Here is a 17,728-nt window from a genome sequence, read left to right as displayed (position 1 = left end):
GGGGAAGAGGAGGAAAGTTTCTGGGGGAGCGGGTCCTGAGATGTCATCAGATTGCTGGAGAGACTCAGGATCCCCCAGATTAAGCTGTCTCTCTGGTGCATCGTCTCCACTTTACAGGGAGGAGAACTGAGGCCCAAGGAGAGGGAAAGCCTCCGATGACTCACTGGCAGAGCCAGACCAGAACCCAGGCTGCTGCCACCAGCAGTCCCAGCTAGACATCCTATGCCCTTGCAGAGAAGACCCTAGTAGGAGATGAGTGGGCCTCTCCAGAACTGGCCAGGGGCTCCAGTATATCCCCATGCCAGCTGCCTTCTGGGTTTTATAGAGCGTGGGGTTATCTACAGCACTGGAGGAGTTCTCCGGATGGAGTCTCACCATGCATATGGTGAGGAAGCATTCGTCACTCCTAGGATCCTTTAGCGTGTGTGTGTGTGTGTGTGTGTGTGTGTGTGTGTGTGTGTGTTTGGGCCCACATTTACATAATCTGTGCTTTAAATCCCTTAGCTGAAAAAAAATCAAGTATTTATCCTGCCTTTTCTACACAAACTCCTTCAAGGTTACTGCATAGCTGATGCAAGGAATGTTCCCTTCACATAAGTACTCTCGCAAACAGCAAGCCGCCGGTGCGGTGGGACCAGTGCTCTACTCCGCATGTCCTAATGAGGGAGTGGGTCCAGGTGACGATCGCCAAGGACCGCTGCTCTCGTAAGAGAGCAGATATTATACACCTCCTGATGGAAGTAAGTAATACCACTTACGGAGGAGTGTGGCCAAAAACAACAAGAACAAAAAACCCAAACCAGATCATGCCTCTTTTTCTGCCTCCCCATTTACAGGAAATACAGGTGACAGGAGAAGCCCATGAAATGACCCCCACAGGGATGTAGTCAGTAGATCCAGACTGTGGGAACTGCTGTAGGATAAATGACCTTGTTTCCTCAACAAAAACATACAGGGAGAGAAAAAGAGAGGTGGAGAGGGAATCTAGAAATTACAAGAGATTTATTAAGGGACATAGAGATAACAGCAACGTATATACCTTATTTGGATCCTGATTGAACGCGCTGGGGAAATTTAAACACTGCGAACAATATGAAAGGACAGCTGCTAATTTGTTTAGGTGTGATAATGCTATTGTGGTTGTACATTTTATTTATTTTTTAAAAAGATTTGAGAGGGAGAGAGAGAGAGTGCACAAGCAGGGGGAAGAGGGGCAGAGGGAGAGAGAGAGAATCTCAAGCAGACTCCCCACAAGGCATGGAGCCCGACACGGGGCAGGATCCCAGGACCCTAAGATCATGACCCAAGCCAAAGGTAGACACTTAACTGACTTCAGCCACCCAGGTGCCCCGTGGTTGTACGTTCTTAAAAAAAGGTTTAGATAGGACATCTGGGATGTGCTTCAAAATACTCAGGGGACAGGTGAGCTGAGGAGGTAAATGCATGAGGCAGCAATGAAGCAAAGCTCGCCATGTGCTGGTACCTGGGGCGCTGGTTCACAGGTACAGGGGGCTTGCGGTGTACTACTGTCCATAATAAAAAGTAAAAACGAATCAATCTTTCACTTAACAGGTATGCAAAAAATTGTCATGTGTTGTCTTTGGGGAGGGAAACCAGATGTCTGCGGAGCAAGGTGGGGAGACTGAGTTTTCACCGTTTCTGTTTTGTCCTGCTTGGATTTTAGGCCATGGCTCTCTATTACCCATTCAAGAACATAAACGCATTTCTTAAAAAGTACCCGATTTAAATAACAAACTTTAAAGTGAGCTGTTGATCATAGTTTCCATCCAAGAAGCACCTTTATTTCATTTTCTTCCAAACTGACAGGTTTCTTCTGGTAACAGCTCCAGCTTATTGTTCCAGGAGAGGGGGTGTGCGTGTCTGTGACGCGGGGCTGCATTCTGAAGACCCCTGAGTCGTGGTACTTCCACATGGCCCTTGAGTGCTCAGGAGACACACTCCGTGCCTAGTAGAGGCCTCCCTCCATGTGCCCCTAGGCTTTTCACTGTGCGGGGCGTATGTGGTGGGGATGGCCTGTAGGGCAGCTGGGGGCGAGGAGATGATAAGGGAAGGAGTTAAACCCTTAGAGCTGCCAGGCAATGTCATCTGAAAACACCAGGTTGAAATATAAATAACAGTCAGCTACTTTCCTTCCATCCAGTTTCTAAGCAGTTGTGTGATCGATCAATTTATTAATCGATTGGCTGTAGGATCCACCGCAGTCTTCTCCGCCACCGCCTGGGGCCAGGGTGGGGTCTTCCCCGCCTGCAGGATGGAGCTACCATCCGGCTGCACCCAGGTGTGTGTGGGGGGTCACTGCAGCTCCTGGAGCAGGCGGAGCACATTGGCTGCGTAGGGATTCCCCTGCCCGGTGGTCCCCCGCAGCTGCACAGGGGGGAGGCTCGGGTGGGGAGGTGTGAGCTGCTCGGGGCAGTAAAGTTCATTCAGGAGAAACCAGATGCAGTCCGGGTCCACCTTCATCAGGTGGAGGAAAACCCTGTGGAGAGACAGAAGGGAGGGTGGGCTGGCATCTCAAGGGAGCAGAAAGAGGGGAGAGTTGCCGCTGTTCTCCCGAAGAAGCTGCTTAGTGGGTTATTTGGGGGGAGAACCTGATAATAACATCAAATCCCTTCAAACAGCAGAGCAAACCCACTGTCGTTCCTAAGACAGGGCCATGAGGATGGTCCCACAGCATATAAAGTTTCATATCCATTGATGTCGAGAGGAGAAAGTTAGTCCGAGCAGAACAACACTGACATCAAACAAGCTCTTGGCAAAGAAACCAGTCAAGTTCTGGGGTGTCGAGCAAGAGTTTTCAAAGAAAACTGACAGGGCCCACCCCTCATTCCAGGCTCACAGGGTAATAAGCCCGCACTCCCAAGTCCCCAGGTCCTTATCCCCGGGCCACTAGCCTGCGGCTGAGCTCTGTAGCTCAGCCCCTTCTGGCCACCAAGAGCCGTGGGTTCCTTGTGGTCTGGACATGCTCACGCCAGGATCAGACCCAGTTACTCTCCTGCAGCAGGAACCGACTGAGCCAGCGCACTGGTGTCCTACACACGACAGGGACAGAGCTGAAGGGCCCGGGCCACCCGACACCATACGCCCCACCAAGGGTGAGGTTCTTCAACCTGGCCTGAACTCTGGGGTCACCACCCTTGCCTCTCCTCTGCTCATATCCCGTTTCTGAATGACCAACCACGTGCCCAGGGCCACCGCAAATTTCACGCACCTGGCTGACTCAGTGATTCAGAGTCCGGCTTTTCCATCCCAGGAAGGATGAGGCCCTCCCCTGGATGGGCAGCTCCCTGTTGGCACGTATCACCTGCTCAGAGAGGCTGGCCTTCCCGAATCATTTTGCTTAGGCAGCTGCCCCTTATTTCTCTCTTCCAGGATACCTGTCCAGCACCTACTGTCTACTGACCACCTCCCTTTCTCACGAAATAGCTCCTGAGGGCTGTGACCACGCCTTTTTGCTTTGCTGCTGCACCTGGGATGACACACGGTAAGTTCTCAACGAACACCTGACCTAACTGGTTCTTATATTTATTTATTTATTTATATTTTTGGTAAAGATTTTTTTTTTTTATTTGAGAGCGAGAAAGGGAGAGAGCAGGAGGTGGAGGGGAGAGAAGCAGAATCCCCACCGAGCAGGGAGCCCGACACGGGACTTGACCCCCAGGACCCTGGAGATCGTGACCTGAGCCGAAGGCAGACGCTTAACCCACTGAGCCACCCAGGCGCCCTTGGTTCTTATATTTAACAAGTGATTTATGACACTACATGGTAATAGCTTAAGACAACTGGAAAATTACACCCTATGAAAGGATCTAAAGGAGAGGTCGACTGTTGATCTCCAAGAACAGTCTAGTGCAGGCTCCCCACAGGATTCACATTATCTCGGCCATCACTGCTCGGTAGCTGGGGGAGATGATTCGAATGGACTTCAGTCTCCTCATTCTAGAGACAAGGGATGTACTTCATTCACGGTTTTGCTGTGGTTTAAATGAGGAAACACAGATCCAGCCCTACAGTGTCTAGCCCAGGCGATCCCTATGTACCAAGTAAGAGGGTGGATGGTACGTATTTGATGAATCATATTTTATTTTTGATGACCAAGGAGCCTCTCTCATATTGCTGGACAACAATCAGGAATTTAAATGCTTGCTGAATGGAGCTAAATTCTGTTTTTAATTTTGTTAATCTGAAAACCCTGTGCCCTTCAGAGATTTGGGTCTTACCCTGGGGGGAAGCCAGTTTTGCTTTCTTCCTTGGGTTTAATAGACATCTGCTAAGGAGGCAAGGGAGGCAGGTGGGAGGGGGCCCTTTGAAAATTTTCCTGGCCTGGTTTGTGCCTAAACTATTTAAGTTTTCTTTACTTAGGATAATCTTGTGCTTATAATCTCAGCAGTGGTTGCCGGAGAAGTGATTAGAATATTCTAATTCATCGTTTCCACTTTGCCGCAGAAAGGAGATGGGGCCTGCGTGGGAGACCATTTTTGTTTAAAAACAAAAATATCTTTGATAATTAGAGTGGCAAGGGAAATTATGAAAAAAACACACCAAAAATGGGAAGCTGATTTCTATTTACATGTGACACAGTTGACAGTTTTCCCTGGTGCCAAAGACGGTTAGAATGCAAATGGTTTCATTTGATTTTTTTTCCCCCTTCCAGAACTGGAACGGTTTCTCAGGCTACAGCCTGGCGCACTAAGGAATATTTTGATCTGGGCAACAGCGAAGTGAGGCTGTGGCCCACCTCAGTCACGGTTCCGCTCTGACTTAACTCAGCAAGAACATGTTGCAATGTTCACTCTGAGTCCTTTTTAACATGCCAAATGCAGATGTTGTACTCACTGGCAGGAAAGGAAAAGGGAAGAAGCCACTCTCCTTGCCCTGCGAGAACTAGGTTTGTTTTTTATTTTTTTAATATTTTATTTATTTATTTGAGAGAGAGAGAAATGACAGGAGAAAGAGAGCATGGGGGGGGGTCAGAGGGAGAAGCAGACTCCCCGCTGAGCAGGGAATGGGATGCTGGACTCATCCTGGGACTCCAGGATCATGACCTGAGCCGAAGGCAGTCTCTTAAGCAGCTGAGCCCCCCAGGTGCCCCGCCCTGTGAGAGCTCCAAATACAGTGCTCACAGGGAGGCCAAGGAAGAATGTGTGTACGAAGCCCACCTTCTTGTATTAAGTGAGAGCCAAACTCTTGCAAGAATTATTTTGGGTCTCCTTTCTTAGCTCTTAAAGGGGCAGACTCCCCAGAAGGGCAGGCAGCCATCCACGTTCCCTCTCCTGCCTCTGGGGCTTGGAGCAAATTATCTTGCCTTCGTGAACCTGTTTCCTTTTTCTCCAAAGGAAGAGGATCACACCCACCCCGCCCTCCTCACAAGTTTGTGGCGAGGCTCTAAGGAGATGAGGTGCAGGAAAACACTTTGAAGTGCATAATGAAAACACTGGTCCTTCCAGAGGATATGTGTGTGTCTAAGGAATAATTATCACTACCAACCTCTGCAGCGCCGCCACACCGCGGAAACTTCTCAGACACTCCGAAAAGGGCAAAACATTTGTCTTTTGTTTCACTCGCAATTTCCCTCATACTGACTTGGTGGGGGTCCCGGTCCTCCGCAAATGGCGCTCTCCTTTCGCCTGTTATTTTCAAGAAGAAACAAAGGCAATATTCTTCGTCCTCTGCGTGCCCGAGGCTGGCAGCAGATGCCATGCTGGGCAACCAGGAGCTGGCAGGTGTAACCGTGCTCTGGCTTGGCAAAAGGCACGCAACCTGCTGAACCCTGAACACGGACATATTCTGAACCCGAACCCTTGTTTGCTTTAAGCCCTCCTGCGAGTGGAACGGAGGCCCAGGAGGTCTTGTCTGAGAGCTCAGGGGCCCAGCTTTGCTCCAAACTCTGCTGCCACTTTGTCCTGAGGCCAGTTCTTGCTCACCCTGAGCTGGGGGGGGGGGGGGGCGGTCCCAGAACATGAAGAGCCCAAAGCTGAAGACCTTAAAAGCCCTTTTGCATAATCCAAAGCCAGAAGACGAAGAGAGGACCTCCGCTTTGAAGGGACCGGGGTAACTGCCTGGAAAATGTTCCTAATACATCACGAGACATGGCAGAGATGGTTGTTGAGATGCCAAATGGCCGGTTCCATGTTTCCTCAAACCAAAGAGAGACACTTTAAAAAATATATATGTACACCATTTAAGTTCTGAACAAAAATTTCTCTCTCCTTCCCCCAGGCCGAAATCAGTGGCTCCGGGGAGCACAGTTATCAAGAGATTATCTGGTCCCCAGAGTTTCGGGAGGCACTCGGCTGTGCCTCATGCCTCCGAGTGTCCTGAGGCGAGTGATTATCTCTCAATAACCTGTAGGGCCGTGTAGCTTAAATGATAACTTGACTTTAAAAAATTTAGAACTCGCCGTTAGGCAGTTTCTAAGCAACCTCTGTTTCCATGGCAAAGAAGCCTGGTGTTTATACTGATTTTTCACTTAAAATGCAGTTTTATTGAATTTCGCTCCGTGCAGGCAGCCATTTCCCTGCACTCCAGCCCTATCTACAATTGACGGGCATCAGCAAGTCCCTAATAAACTCCAGACACCAAACCAACGGAAGCCGCTCATTCCTTCATGATCAATAGTGGCCTGCCCCAAGTGACAAGGCTGGCGGTGGGGGGTGGGGTGGGGTGGGGCAGGAGGAAATGTGCTCCTAGAATCCGGTCAGCAGGGCTTGGGTCCCACCTCCCTGTGGTTCACCTGCTCCAGCCCAGGCACTGAGCCGGGTGTGTGGGATACAAAGACGGACGGAGGAAGGCTCTGGCCTCCGGGCTCCGCCTCTGGTAGGGAGAATGGACCAAGCAGAGACCCATGGTGCACATGTTGGGTGGGGCTGGGGCAGGACGCCTGAGGAAGGGACACGGCAAGTTGCTTCTCTGCAAATACCAGTTCTAAGGCCCCTTCCTGCGTCAACGGTCCACAGTGATCCCCACACACGGGCACTGGAGCACAGCTCCTTCACGCCCTGAAATGTGGCAACACCCCAAGAAACCGCTGTGCTGCAGATGCAAATGTTCCAGAGTGCGTCCTCACTACCTCGGTCTAGCTGGCATCTGCTCAAACGCAGCTCTAAAAAACGGCCAGCCAATCCGGGCCCAGTGAGGCTAAATAAACCATAAGTGAAATGCAGGCTTCCAGCTCTCCTGGGTGACGGGCTACTCTTTCTCTGTCAATTACTTGCTGGAGGGATCTGCTGCTCCTTGTCTCTTTCTGGATTTATAAAATGCTCTCATGAGCTGTCTGCATAAGTGCCAGTGGTAAAGGACTTGTGTATTTATTTATTTTGGGCTTCTAAAGAAGTTATTCGGCGAGGTCTCCTTAGGAACGCGATACGGGCTGTCTCTACACGGCCATGACGAAATGCAATTGGGAAACAAACTCACTTGTTGGAAAGCAGGCACACCCACAAAGTTATTCTGGCTTCCCTGCTATTCCCTTCCTGGCAGAACTTGTACAGTCTTTTCCTCTCTGGCCATCTCTTCTCCCGCGACGCAGTGCGCGCCGATGCTACCAATGAGGCTGTGTGTTTCCTTTTAAACAAATGGATGCTTGGGGGTGTCGACGTGTCCCAGCCAGCGAGCAGTGGGGTGATGTTTCTATCTTGGTAATTTACTCTAATAGGTCTCGGTTCATTGGTTAACCAGTATTTCAAGCCTGTCCTTTCTTGCTATTCAATTTAGCTATCTTCTCCTGCGAGGAGGTCGTTTTTTTGTTTCTAAATGTTGGAAATGGAGGATTATGACTTGGAGCAACGATTTACTTCCCAAATAAATACTACCAATTGCCTCTGCGGATATATGTACTCGTTAGACTTAACTATATTTACCTGTTCAAAACCATCCATCTATCCATCTGGCTCCACCTCACATACTCACACAGAGACCGATAATAAAAATATTTAAATGCAACGGGGACAGAATTTAAAACCATAAACACCAGCAGCAGCTTACGCTGCTAATCGCACCCCTAAAGTACTGCAAGACAAAGTATCATAAATGCAGCGGAATGACTCCATTGCTTTGTGCATATTTAAAAAGATATGGCACTGAGAGGACCAATCTGTCACAGACAATTCAAAAATAAGCCAGAACCTAGAAGGGTTTAAATCCCACTGGGGCAGGATTTAAAAGCAGCCCCTTCCATCTGGCTGCTTCTCCTGCCTCTAGGCCCCTCGCAGGCCTAGATCCACCCCCAACGTCCCCACCCCTGGCGAGGACGCTGCTAGGTGCAGATTTCAAAGCGGCCCTGTACCAGAGCACTGGGTTGGGGGTGTTGGGGCTGGCCCAGGCCCCATGCCATGATTCCTGCTCCACATCCACCCTCTCGCCCCAAAGGTGCATACCCTTGAAGATAAAGACATCTTTGTAGCAACCTACCTATTTGGTCCCCCTCCCCCCAGTCTGTTTTCCTGGAACCCACGCTTTGGCACTAAGCCAGCAGCCTCTGCTGATGGATGCGGGGAAGCAGCAGCCGCTCGAGGAAGTGCACTTGTGCATTCACTGCAAGGACGTTAGAGACATTAGTCACAACAGTCCCCCGTGTTCTAAGATGACCCCTGAAGAAATTTTCTTAGGGTTCAGAACCAAGAAAAGCTGTGCCTCTTTCTGCGAAGCTCTCTTTTCTTATTTTGGGGATGCCGGGAAGGTGTGCACTAGACGCTCCGCCTGTGAGGAAGACGAGGGCCGCACTGAAGGCTCATCTCCAGCAAGGGCGCGGAGCTCTGGGTGCGCACTTTATAGCGTAAGCTCTACCTTGCCTTTACCTTGTTTTTTTCCGCTCTTGTTATTTTTGTTGTTGTTGTTGCATACACTTAACTGATAAGATGACCTGGGTCTTTTTTTGGAATCAGGAGGAAGGTAATAATGCTAACAACGACTGCTTACTTTTTCTTCTGTGCTGACATTCTGTGCTGAAGAATAATAAGCATGAGTTTACCGAATCCTGGCAATAATTTGATTAGGTGGAAAATAACAGATACGCTCCCTCTAGTCTTGTAGATGAGGGAGTGTAGACTTAAGAGAAGTAAGCTGGTTGGCCCAGGGTGATGCTGCCACTGAGCAGCAACGTGAGGCCCACTCTAACTTGGTTGTCATCTTTGCAATCTTTCAACTCTCAACACAGTACTTGGCTTCTTAATTTAAAAAAAAAAATCTTGTGAATAAACACACATATAATAAGATAATCAAGGCCATTTTCCTGGTTGCCTTACTTGGTACTGAGGCCATGACATTGACGGCAGCCTCTTAGGTGCTCAGGACAGACCATGGACCCTGCAAAGTGATGAAACAGGTACCCTGTGGTCTGCCAAAGCTTTTGACATGTGAAATCCACTTTGTGCAGGTGGTCCTGCCCCCTGGAACATCAAGTGCATCCTGCTTCCCAACCCAGTGTGCTGTGCAGACACGCAGGCACGCCCCACACCTGCCTTTCCACTGGGTGGTAAAATGCTAGACCCCGGCAGATTATCAATCACAAGACAGCGCCAAGGAAGCAGAGGAAGGACAGGGAGCATTTGGCTTAAGTAGCACGGAGGTCCCTGCCTTCAGATCTGAAACCCAGCAACCCACTTTGTTTATAATCTGCATGGCAGATGTCTCTTATCTTTGACACCAGGAAATCATGCCTGTATATGCACGGTGAACAGCTTCAGATCTGAGTGTATTTTTAGAACAATGAGCCTGGAAAAGAAAAGCAGCAATGCCTGTCAAAAGATGGATAATAGGAAAGCTAACTACTTGGGTCTGGATTTGTCAACTATTAATCAAATGTCAAAAGGAAACATATTAGGAGCGCCTTCATTTCCATGCTGGGTGTGATCTGAGGGGGAAACAGCCTTGCAGCCCAAGCTCAAACACACTGCCCACAACATTTGAGGGGATGAGCTACTAATTTCAAGCTCAGCTGAACTAACGGATCACCTCTGTGGCTCCTGATCTGTTCAAATATAATAGGCCCACGTGTGGGTAAAGAGAGGAGCCGGGCTCTGACAGGGATGAAATGAACGAGCCCGTGCCAGCGCGCGTTTGTCCAGGGTTTGAAGGCACCGGCTGGTTCTTTGATGGACCGGGATCCTACTGCCAGAAAGAAAGCGGGGCAGTCAGCCAGTGAGTGAACCTTGAAACCTGGGCCTGACTTCTCACGCAGAGGGTGGTAGGGGGAGGTGGCACAATTAACATGAAAAGATCATTCCGCGGTAAAAAACTGTCTTCGGAGTTTGGTGAAGATGAGGCAGACTTAGAATAGGACACACCACGCCCAAGTGCCCAGATGTTCAGAGGATGTGTACACGCTGTATCTCCTATTTGCCACGTTTATATATATATATATCCCTCACCGGGGTGTGCACACACACGCAAATACACCTCCAGAGTGCAAGCCCGGTGAGGGCAGACGCCTCCTCTCTCTTGCTCTCCTCTCATTTCAGTGCCTACAACGGTGCCTGGCAGGCCGCAGCTCCTCGGCTGGCCAGGAGAATGAACGGACCTGCGGACTGGCCTCCCTCATAGAGAAATGCAATTCATTCCCACCACCCTTGTTTACAGAGCAGGGAAACGAGACATAAGGAAATGAAGTCATTTGCTCAAAGTCCCAGGGCCAGTAAGGTCAGAACCTAGGTCTGTCCACCTCCACGGCTGGTCCCCTCTGTCCTCGTGTACAATGGCTAGGCAGCAGAAGCTGGGAGGGAGCCCCCCCCCCCCCCAGCCACAGCATGCCCTCCCCGGCCACCACCATGCCGAGGACTGCAGCAATCAGCAGCTGCACAACCCAAAGGGGCACCGGCCAGTCACTACCTGCTGGTACCCTGCATCCCCGCCTGGGTCCTGGGGTTGGCAGGTGGTGGCAGGCCTGGGGGTGGAGACCAAGGGGCCTGAAAGCCTTGTTCTTCCATTGTGAGACCCATGGAGCATGGACTTCATCTTTTCAAAACAGGTATTGCCTCATCTGTTCCCTTTAGCCCCAGGATGGAAGGCTTATTGGATGATTTAAGACCTCCCTGCAAAAGACAGGGAGCCTCAGACGCCACTCAGAGATAGGCCCAAGGAGCATGGTTTCAACGGAGTTGAGTTGAATCAAGCTGACAGCATTTACTGGCTTTAAGGAAAAACACAGAAATTTGGGGTATGTGCTCTCATCTCAGATTCCTTTCATGTGTGAGAAGGAAGAGCTCCATGGTCAGAAAGGCACAGAAGTGTGGAGGCCCACTGCATGCTGGGAGAGATCTCGGAGGCGTCCAGGGCTACTGGGGAATTTCAATCAGTTGAGTGGGCTTCTGCCATGGTTGAGGTGGGGGCATGACTGACCTGTTCTTTGTAAGCTAATGCTTACCCTCAGGGACCCAGCCTGGTTTACAGCATGTGGTATGCTGACCCCTCCTCCCACATGCCAAATTGGATTTTCTCGTTTGTTATCCATTGAAGTTATTTAACTAGATGGACTTTGGGGGAGCTGGTGTTTTTCTTGCATAGCCAGTTAACAGTGACACCTAGTGGTAACATACGGCGAGGTTCTACCCTACCCCTACCCCCCCACCCTTCCCCCAAGTTGCAAGATTTATGCCCCTCCTTACAAGGCACATTCGCTAGATAAAAGCATTAAACTGGAATGGCATTTCTGTTCTTAGCATTTACAGCCTTGGTTATATCAACCACCCCCTGATCAATTTCCATTTCTAGAGTTTACAGCCTGGATGTAAAAGCCTGCCACAAAGGCTCTATTTAATATGACAAATTAAAAAAGCAAACACAGGCTTGGTCATTCTTTGGAGCCAGGAGAAGCAAACAGGAGGGAGGAAAAAGCCAGCAGTAATGCACACAAAGAGGAACTTTCACGGAGCTGCTGAGTGTCTCTGTGCCCTAGCCAGGGAGGCTGACCCTCGGAGGCTCCAGCCCCCAACTTGCCAGACCCACAGACACGTGAAGGGGAGCAGAGTAGGCTGCCCCCAAAAGTGCCACTTTGGCGTGTGGACTGAGCTGGAGGCAATCAAGACCCAGCAGATTCCACAAAAACTCTTACTTCTCCTTTAACTGCCTGGAAGAATCTGAATAGAGGGCCTGGCCCAGAAAGAGAGCTATTACCAGAGATAACTTTTCATCTGATTAACCCATGTGGATGGCCGGGCCAGCCTCTAATCACCAAACACCTGCTCTTCTTAGGTCCTGTGAATCACCCTCTTGAAGCCCCAGGCCCCTAGGCCATTCCTCAGCTCAGGGTGGCAAAAAAGTCTCAACTGCCCCACTTGACTTTGGGTCTCATGTTTTTATAAAGTGCCCTCAGGTATGAAGTAAAAAATGTGTTTTCCTCCCGTTAATCCGTCTGCCAAAGAACCTAGAAGGGTACGATGGAAGGAAACTTCGTCCACCCCTCACACGGCTGCTCCCCCATCTCCTTTCAGAGCAGCCACTGGCCCTCCCTGGCCATCCCTGTCACATGGAGAAGACATCCCCCCCCCCCCCCCCCCCCGGCATTGGCAACTCACTAGCTCCAAGGAAGCCGGGGCATCTGTGGACGGCTCTGGCTCTCACTTGTTCTTTTGAACACTTAGCCGAGGCCGGAGGCTGAACACTAAGCCACAGGGCTCCCTCTTGGGCCCTGGCAACAAACACAACAGCCTTCCCTTCTCCCATGAGTGTGTGGCGGGTGTCAGTGCCTGCTGCGTGGGGGATACACAGGGGCAGGAGTGGGGGGAGGGGGCCAGCGAGGAGATGCGGATAGTCTGAAGAGAGAGTCTGTAAGTCAGGTAGACAGGCTTCCCTTCTAGAATGGATGTGGGGTGTGAGCGCTCCCTGAGCCAGGGGACCAGGCACGCAGTGTTTCAGTACCAACACCCCCCCGCCCCCCGCCCCCCTCCCTTCCTTCAATAACGAGGCTCACAAAGACACCAGGTTTCCCATTGTCTCAGGATTCTTCTCCTATTTACAGAGCTTATTAATTTCTGAATCAAGATGCCAAATCAGCTCCTGATCAAGGACAACGCTGGTTTTTTCCCCTTGGCTTCAAAATAAGTTTGCAGATGATGTGTTTGTGAACTAATCAACCCTGCACTTCCTCCCCTCCCAGCCTGGCAAGAGGGAGGTCATCTGACTCAAACTCGAATGGAATGCGCTAGAGCAAACAAAGGCGCAGCAGTCAAGTGGTCTGGCTGCATTTTCCTCCTCCAGAGGCACCCTGAATACCAACTCCAGACTCAGCAAGGTCCAATTCCAGGTTTAATTGCTTTTAGCGGCACAAAAGAAAATTAGAAATGAAAAGATAATGAATGGCGAATATTAGCTTGTTTGATGGGTCTGAACTGGAAGGACGGGTATGGGGTGGGTGGAGGAAAAGTAGAATGGGACAGAGAATGGAAAAGTCAGATATCTGTGACTCTTGGTTGTTAACAGGCACACAGAGAATTTACTTCAAGGTGAATTCATTACCTTCTTGAGTTGTACCTGAAATCAGTGTGAGAGCAGCTTCAGGAACACCACCCGGAGGGGAGGGCTATTTTCACCCTAAGTTGGTTCTTGAAGGAGCAAGAATGTCTGAGGGTAAGAAGCTGGTTGGGATGCGCCCCTGTGCTCAAGAAACCATGACTGATTCTGGGCCTAGGGGAAGTGACGGGAAAGTGACAGAAAGAAAAAGGGGAACTGGGGAAATCAAGAGCAAAAAATTACAGAGGACAATAAATCAATCCAAAAGGATATTTCCATCACTCCCAGAGAGTGCAAGGTTTATAAGGGAGCAAGCAGCTTCCTCATTTCACAGTCTGAGCGGCCTTGCAGGCCTTCAGGGAATGGGAGGACCCCTACCCCACCACGGAAGATCGGGGACTAATTTCTAGAAGCCTGAGAGGTGGGAGGGATTGTTGATTTGCCCTGGGACACGGGAGCTACAGCATCCAGGGGAGTACACAGGGCCAGGCCAGGGAAGCTAACTTCTGTTCCAGTAGCAGACACTGGGGGATGGCAGGCCCACTCTGGCCCCCCGCCCCAGCTCTCCATCCAGCTGGAGCAAGGGATCCACAGTGCATTTTTGATCTCAAGTCTGGGGAATGCTGCTGTACTCAGAATTTTAGCTTTTGAGAAAAATCCTTTGGGGCTCAAGGAACCACACAGAGCTTCTCCCATTAGCGGTGGCACAGCTACTTGAGAATAAGTAAAACTCTTGGAAATCACAATCACCTCATTTCAGAGTTGGAAAAGGTCCTTTAGACCATTAGTCTAGCGATTCTTTATATCCCTCAGTTCACAGATGCGTACTAACATCAGATGAATGCCATGGACTCGATCCAGAGAAAGGAATGTTTAAGGGTTTGCTTGTACACGCCCCATTTTGTGTACAATGTGCGAGGGTTCAGAACACCTGACGTCCACTCAGATGCTCTGGGGAGTCAAGGTGTGCCCGATCAGTAACCCAATGCTTATGCTTTGCAGAAGAAGGAGCCGCGGTCCAGACAGGTGCCAGGGTCACTCAGTCACTGGAATAGGGCCTAGAACCAGATCTCTCTCCTCCCAGGAGAACTGCTTTGTCCTGTTTGCACACCATCTTTCTGCTTTTTGCCCCTTTGGAATTGCTGCTGACACTGCAGCAGAGGAAAAGGTTACTTGCAAAGAGAAATGCATCTAGTAAAAATACCATCTCTAGAGTTGGCCCAGTTAAAGAAACCATCTTAACCCGGCGAGAAGAGTGAGGAGAGAAAAGAGCGGAGATGCCTTGACTCTGCTCGCCATTAGCAAATCATCTATAATTTAGAGCAAACGTAAAGAGATGTGGGTGATCAAGCAGACGTACCTCCTGGCAGCCTCTTGTAATTTCACGGGCTGTTTGACGCTGAGGTAAATCAAGCAGGCATCAGCCACTTTAGTCAGGTCACCCTCACCTGCGGAGGGGAGAAACAAAATAAGCATCGGGGCTCAGACTTCATCTGGGACAAGCAGAACGACTGCTGTCTGCTGGACCTGGAAAAGCGAGGCGAGAGGCCCCGGGCTCTTGACTCCATCCTGTGAGTCAGAAAAGCACATTAAGATAGGTGGGGAAACGAGGGTGAAGTAAAACTGAAGGAGGTACCCACGAAGGGAGAGGAGGGAGCACGACTGGGTGCCGGGTGCCACGGTGCTGGCCAGATCGCACGCAGGCTGCGTGTCCCCACGGGAGGGTGGCCGGTACCTACCGAGGTCCAGTCTTTCGCAGAGGGGGCCCAGGCCCTGCAGAACGGCTAGCTGTAGCTTGAAGGCCAGCGTGTGCGTGTACACCGGTCCGGCCCGGGCGCTGACGGGAGCCTGGGTGACTAAGGAGCCGGCCAGCTGGGGCAGGATGTCTTTGCAGAATCGGCTCCTCAGAAAGTCGCCACACTTGCCTCCCAGGGTACGCAAGACCTGTAGAAACAGCCCCGGCTCTGGTGACTGTACATTGCCAGGCAGCACAGAGCTAAGGAATGTGTGGTAATTCAATTTCTTCTTGGGGGAAAAAAAAAATAGAATTACTGCTGTTAATTCCTTTGCCCATGGTTTGCGATTCTGACAGTTATGAATTCGGAGGTCTCTGGTCCCAAGGCATGGCTGCTTCTATCCATAAATACAGATTACACGGGGAATAATTCAAAGGAATCTAGGGTTGAATGAATAATATGATTAATACCTTGATTTTCCTCCCTTTTTTGCTTAAAAAAAAAAAAAAGAGCTTAAAGCAGTTCACATAGATCATCTCTTGACTCTTCCTAACATCCCTTGAGAGAAGGCTTGTGCTTTGAACTCCAGCAAGCTGAACAAACACCATGAGGCCCAGCGGCTGCTGCACAGAGGCCCTGGCGGGGGGCAAGTAGCCGGCCGTGGTCCCTCAACTGGGTCCAGGCACGAGCCCGGCGGTCAGGGCCCCAGCAGAGCCCTGCCTGTCCCACCGCACCATCTCCCATGTATGTCACCCTCGTCCCATCTTCCACCACGGGCGGTTTCTTTACACGTCTTGTTTTAAACTTTCTCTAGCAGAACATATTGAAATGTTTTGCCCCGTTGCACAAGGCTGAATATATAGGATAATAGGAATTTCTTTAAAAATTGGTAAGCAAGGCATAACCAGCACGGAGAGCGTTTGCCGACTTTGCAGAGAATAAGGTCCTTTCCACAGGGCCCTCAGCTGGCCTGCACAAGGCCCTCCAGGCCTCGCATGTCACCAGCGTGTCTGAGGGTGGAAAAGTGGCCTCAGTTACAGTGCAAACATGTTTCTATTTCTCCCTTTTTCTACGCCTGCTGTCATTTCAGATCACCTATTAATTTCCATAAAGGAAGGCAGCATATCTGAATAAGATTTGGCAAGACCCCCCCCTCCTTCTTCCTAAGTCTCCCTCCTCCCCTGTGGGTGTTCATGTGTGTGTATGTGCATGGTTTTGTATATTTTGCTTTAGAAAAAAATATTAACAATTTTATATGTTTTAAACATAAGCTCCTACTTTGGTCCAGTATATGCTGAAGAATCTTACAGAAAACCAAGATACTTTTGCCAAGTGTACTGGTTGCATTCCTGGTTTCATTTTATGTCCCTACACATCTTTTTGCTTTGCTTCATCTTGCTCGCCTACTCCTAATTTATGTTAGCTTGCCCTGGGAAATATATCTCTGTAGGTTGCCTTAAGTGCTTTTCAGAATAAGGAAGAATATAAATAAATAAGCCAAAATATATGTGCTGATATAAGCCAAACTAAGTCGGGGAGAATGAAACCTGACACACACACATATATATATGGCTTTTAACTTTTCAAAGCATTTCACCAAACGGTCCCATTGTAGCCTTGACAACAATACTATGAGGAAGGTGGAACACAGGCTCCTAAGGCCAACTTGAAAGTGGGTGGGCGTGGCCTTTGCCCAGAGTCACCAGGATGGGCAGAGGAAGCTCACTGCTAGAACCCAGGCCCCTTCATCTTGACTCCTGTGCAGTGCAAAGAACCTGGGCATAAACACAGATCTGGGTTCTATCACTTACCCGCTGTGTGATGCTGAGAAAATCCCTGAACTTCTCTGAGCTTATTTCCTCCTCTGTCAAAAAGGAGGAGAGCAGAAGCTACCTTGGAAAGCTGTTGTGAGGAGATGCGTTCGTGTGGGAGGAAGTGCCAAGGCACACACGGGGCTCGGTAAATACTGGCAGTCCTTTTCATCTGCTAGTTCCTTCTGCTCCTAGTTCCTTCTGCTCCTAACTCAAGAGGGGACTGACTTTTACTTTCTTCTTTGTGCCTTTCTTATTTTGCTCTGCTTTCCTCGAGGACCAGCTAAAATGAGCAGGGATCCCCAAAGACGCGGCCATGCTCTGTGCCGGCAGCCCCCACCCACCCGGCTGACCGCGATGGGACAGCAGCACGGTACCTTGAAGGCTCTGAGCACCACCAGGGGGTCGTCACTGGTGAGTCGGCACACGAGCGAGGGCCAGGCCCGGTGAGCCAAGGGAAGGAGCTGGTTCTTGTGGGACTGAAGCACAACCACACACAAATCCAGCACATCCAAGACCTGAAAGAAGAGATGATGTGATTTCAGCAGGGCGGGAGTTCATCATGGGAAGCGTGGAAGAGCGTTCCTGGAAGTTTCTAGAGGTGGAGATGGCAGCAAGGAAGACCCAGAGCAGGGCTCACAGCACTAAGGCAGGGCCGTGGGCAGTGTGACATGGGAGGAGTAAGAGGGGCCCAACCGTGAAGGTGTCACATTAGAATTT

The 17,728-nt window shown here is 50.1% G+C and overlaps 1 protein-coding gene across 1 annotated transcript in view; it reads right to left on the bottom strand.

Annotated features, from left to right (window-relative positions):
* Positions 1 to 1,770: 1,770 nt before the first annotated feature.
* TTI1 (TELO2 interacting protein 1) overlaps positions 1,771 to 17,728 on the bottom strand; it is a 45,636-nt gene continuing 29,678 nt past the window's right edge. The window contains exons 5-8 of the mRNA XM_032845729.1: positions 17,386 to 17,526; positions 15,201 to 15,405; positions 14,822 to 14,909; positions 1,771 to 2,497 (exon numbers count right to left, since the gene is read on the bottom strand). Of these exons, the coding sequence (XP_032701620.1) occupies positions 2,314 to 2,497; positions 14,822 to 14,909; positions 15,201 to 15,405; positions 17,386 to 17,526 (618 nt within the window). The 3' untranslated portion in view covers positions 1,771 to 2,313. The remainder of the gene's footprint in view (positions 2,498 to 14,821; positions 14,910 to 15,200; positions 15,406 to 17,385; positions 17,527 to 17,728) is intronic.

This window comes from Lontra canadensis, unplaced genomic scaffold, assembly GCF_010015895.1.
Source record: "Lontra canadensis isolate GAN:19392208 unplaced genomic scaffold, GSC_riverotter_1.0 scaffold169, whole genome shotgun sequence".
In the NCBI taxonomy this organism is placed as follows: Eukaryota; Metazoa; Chordata; class Mammalia; order Carnivora; family Mustelidae; genus Lontra; species Lontra canadensis.
This window is presented reverse-complemented; position numbering and strand designations above follow the sequence as displayed.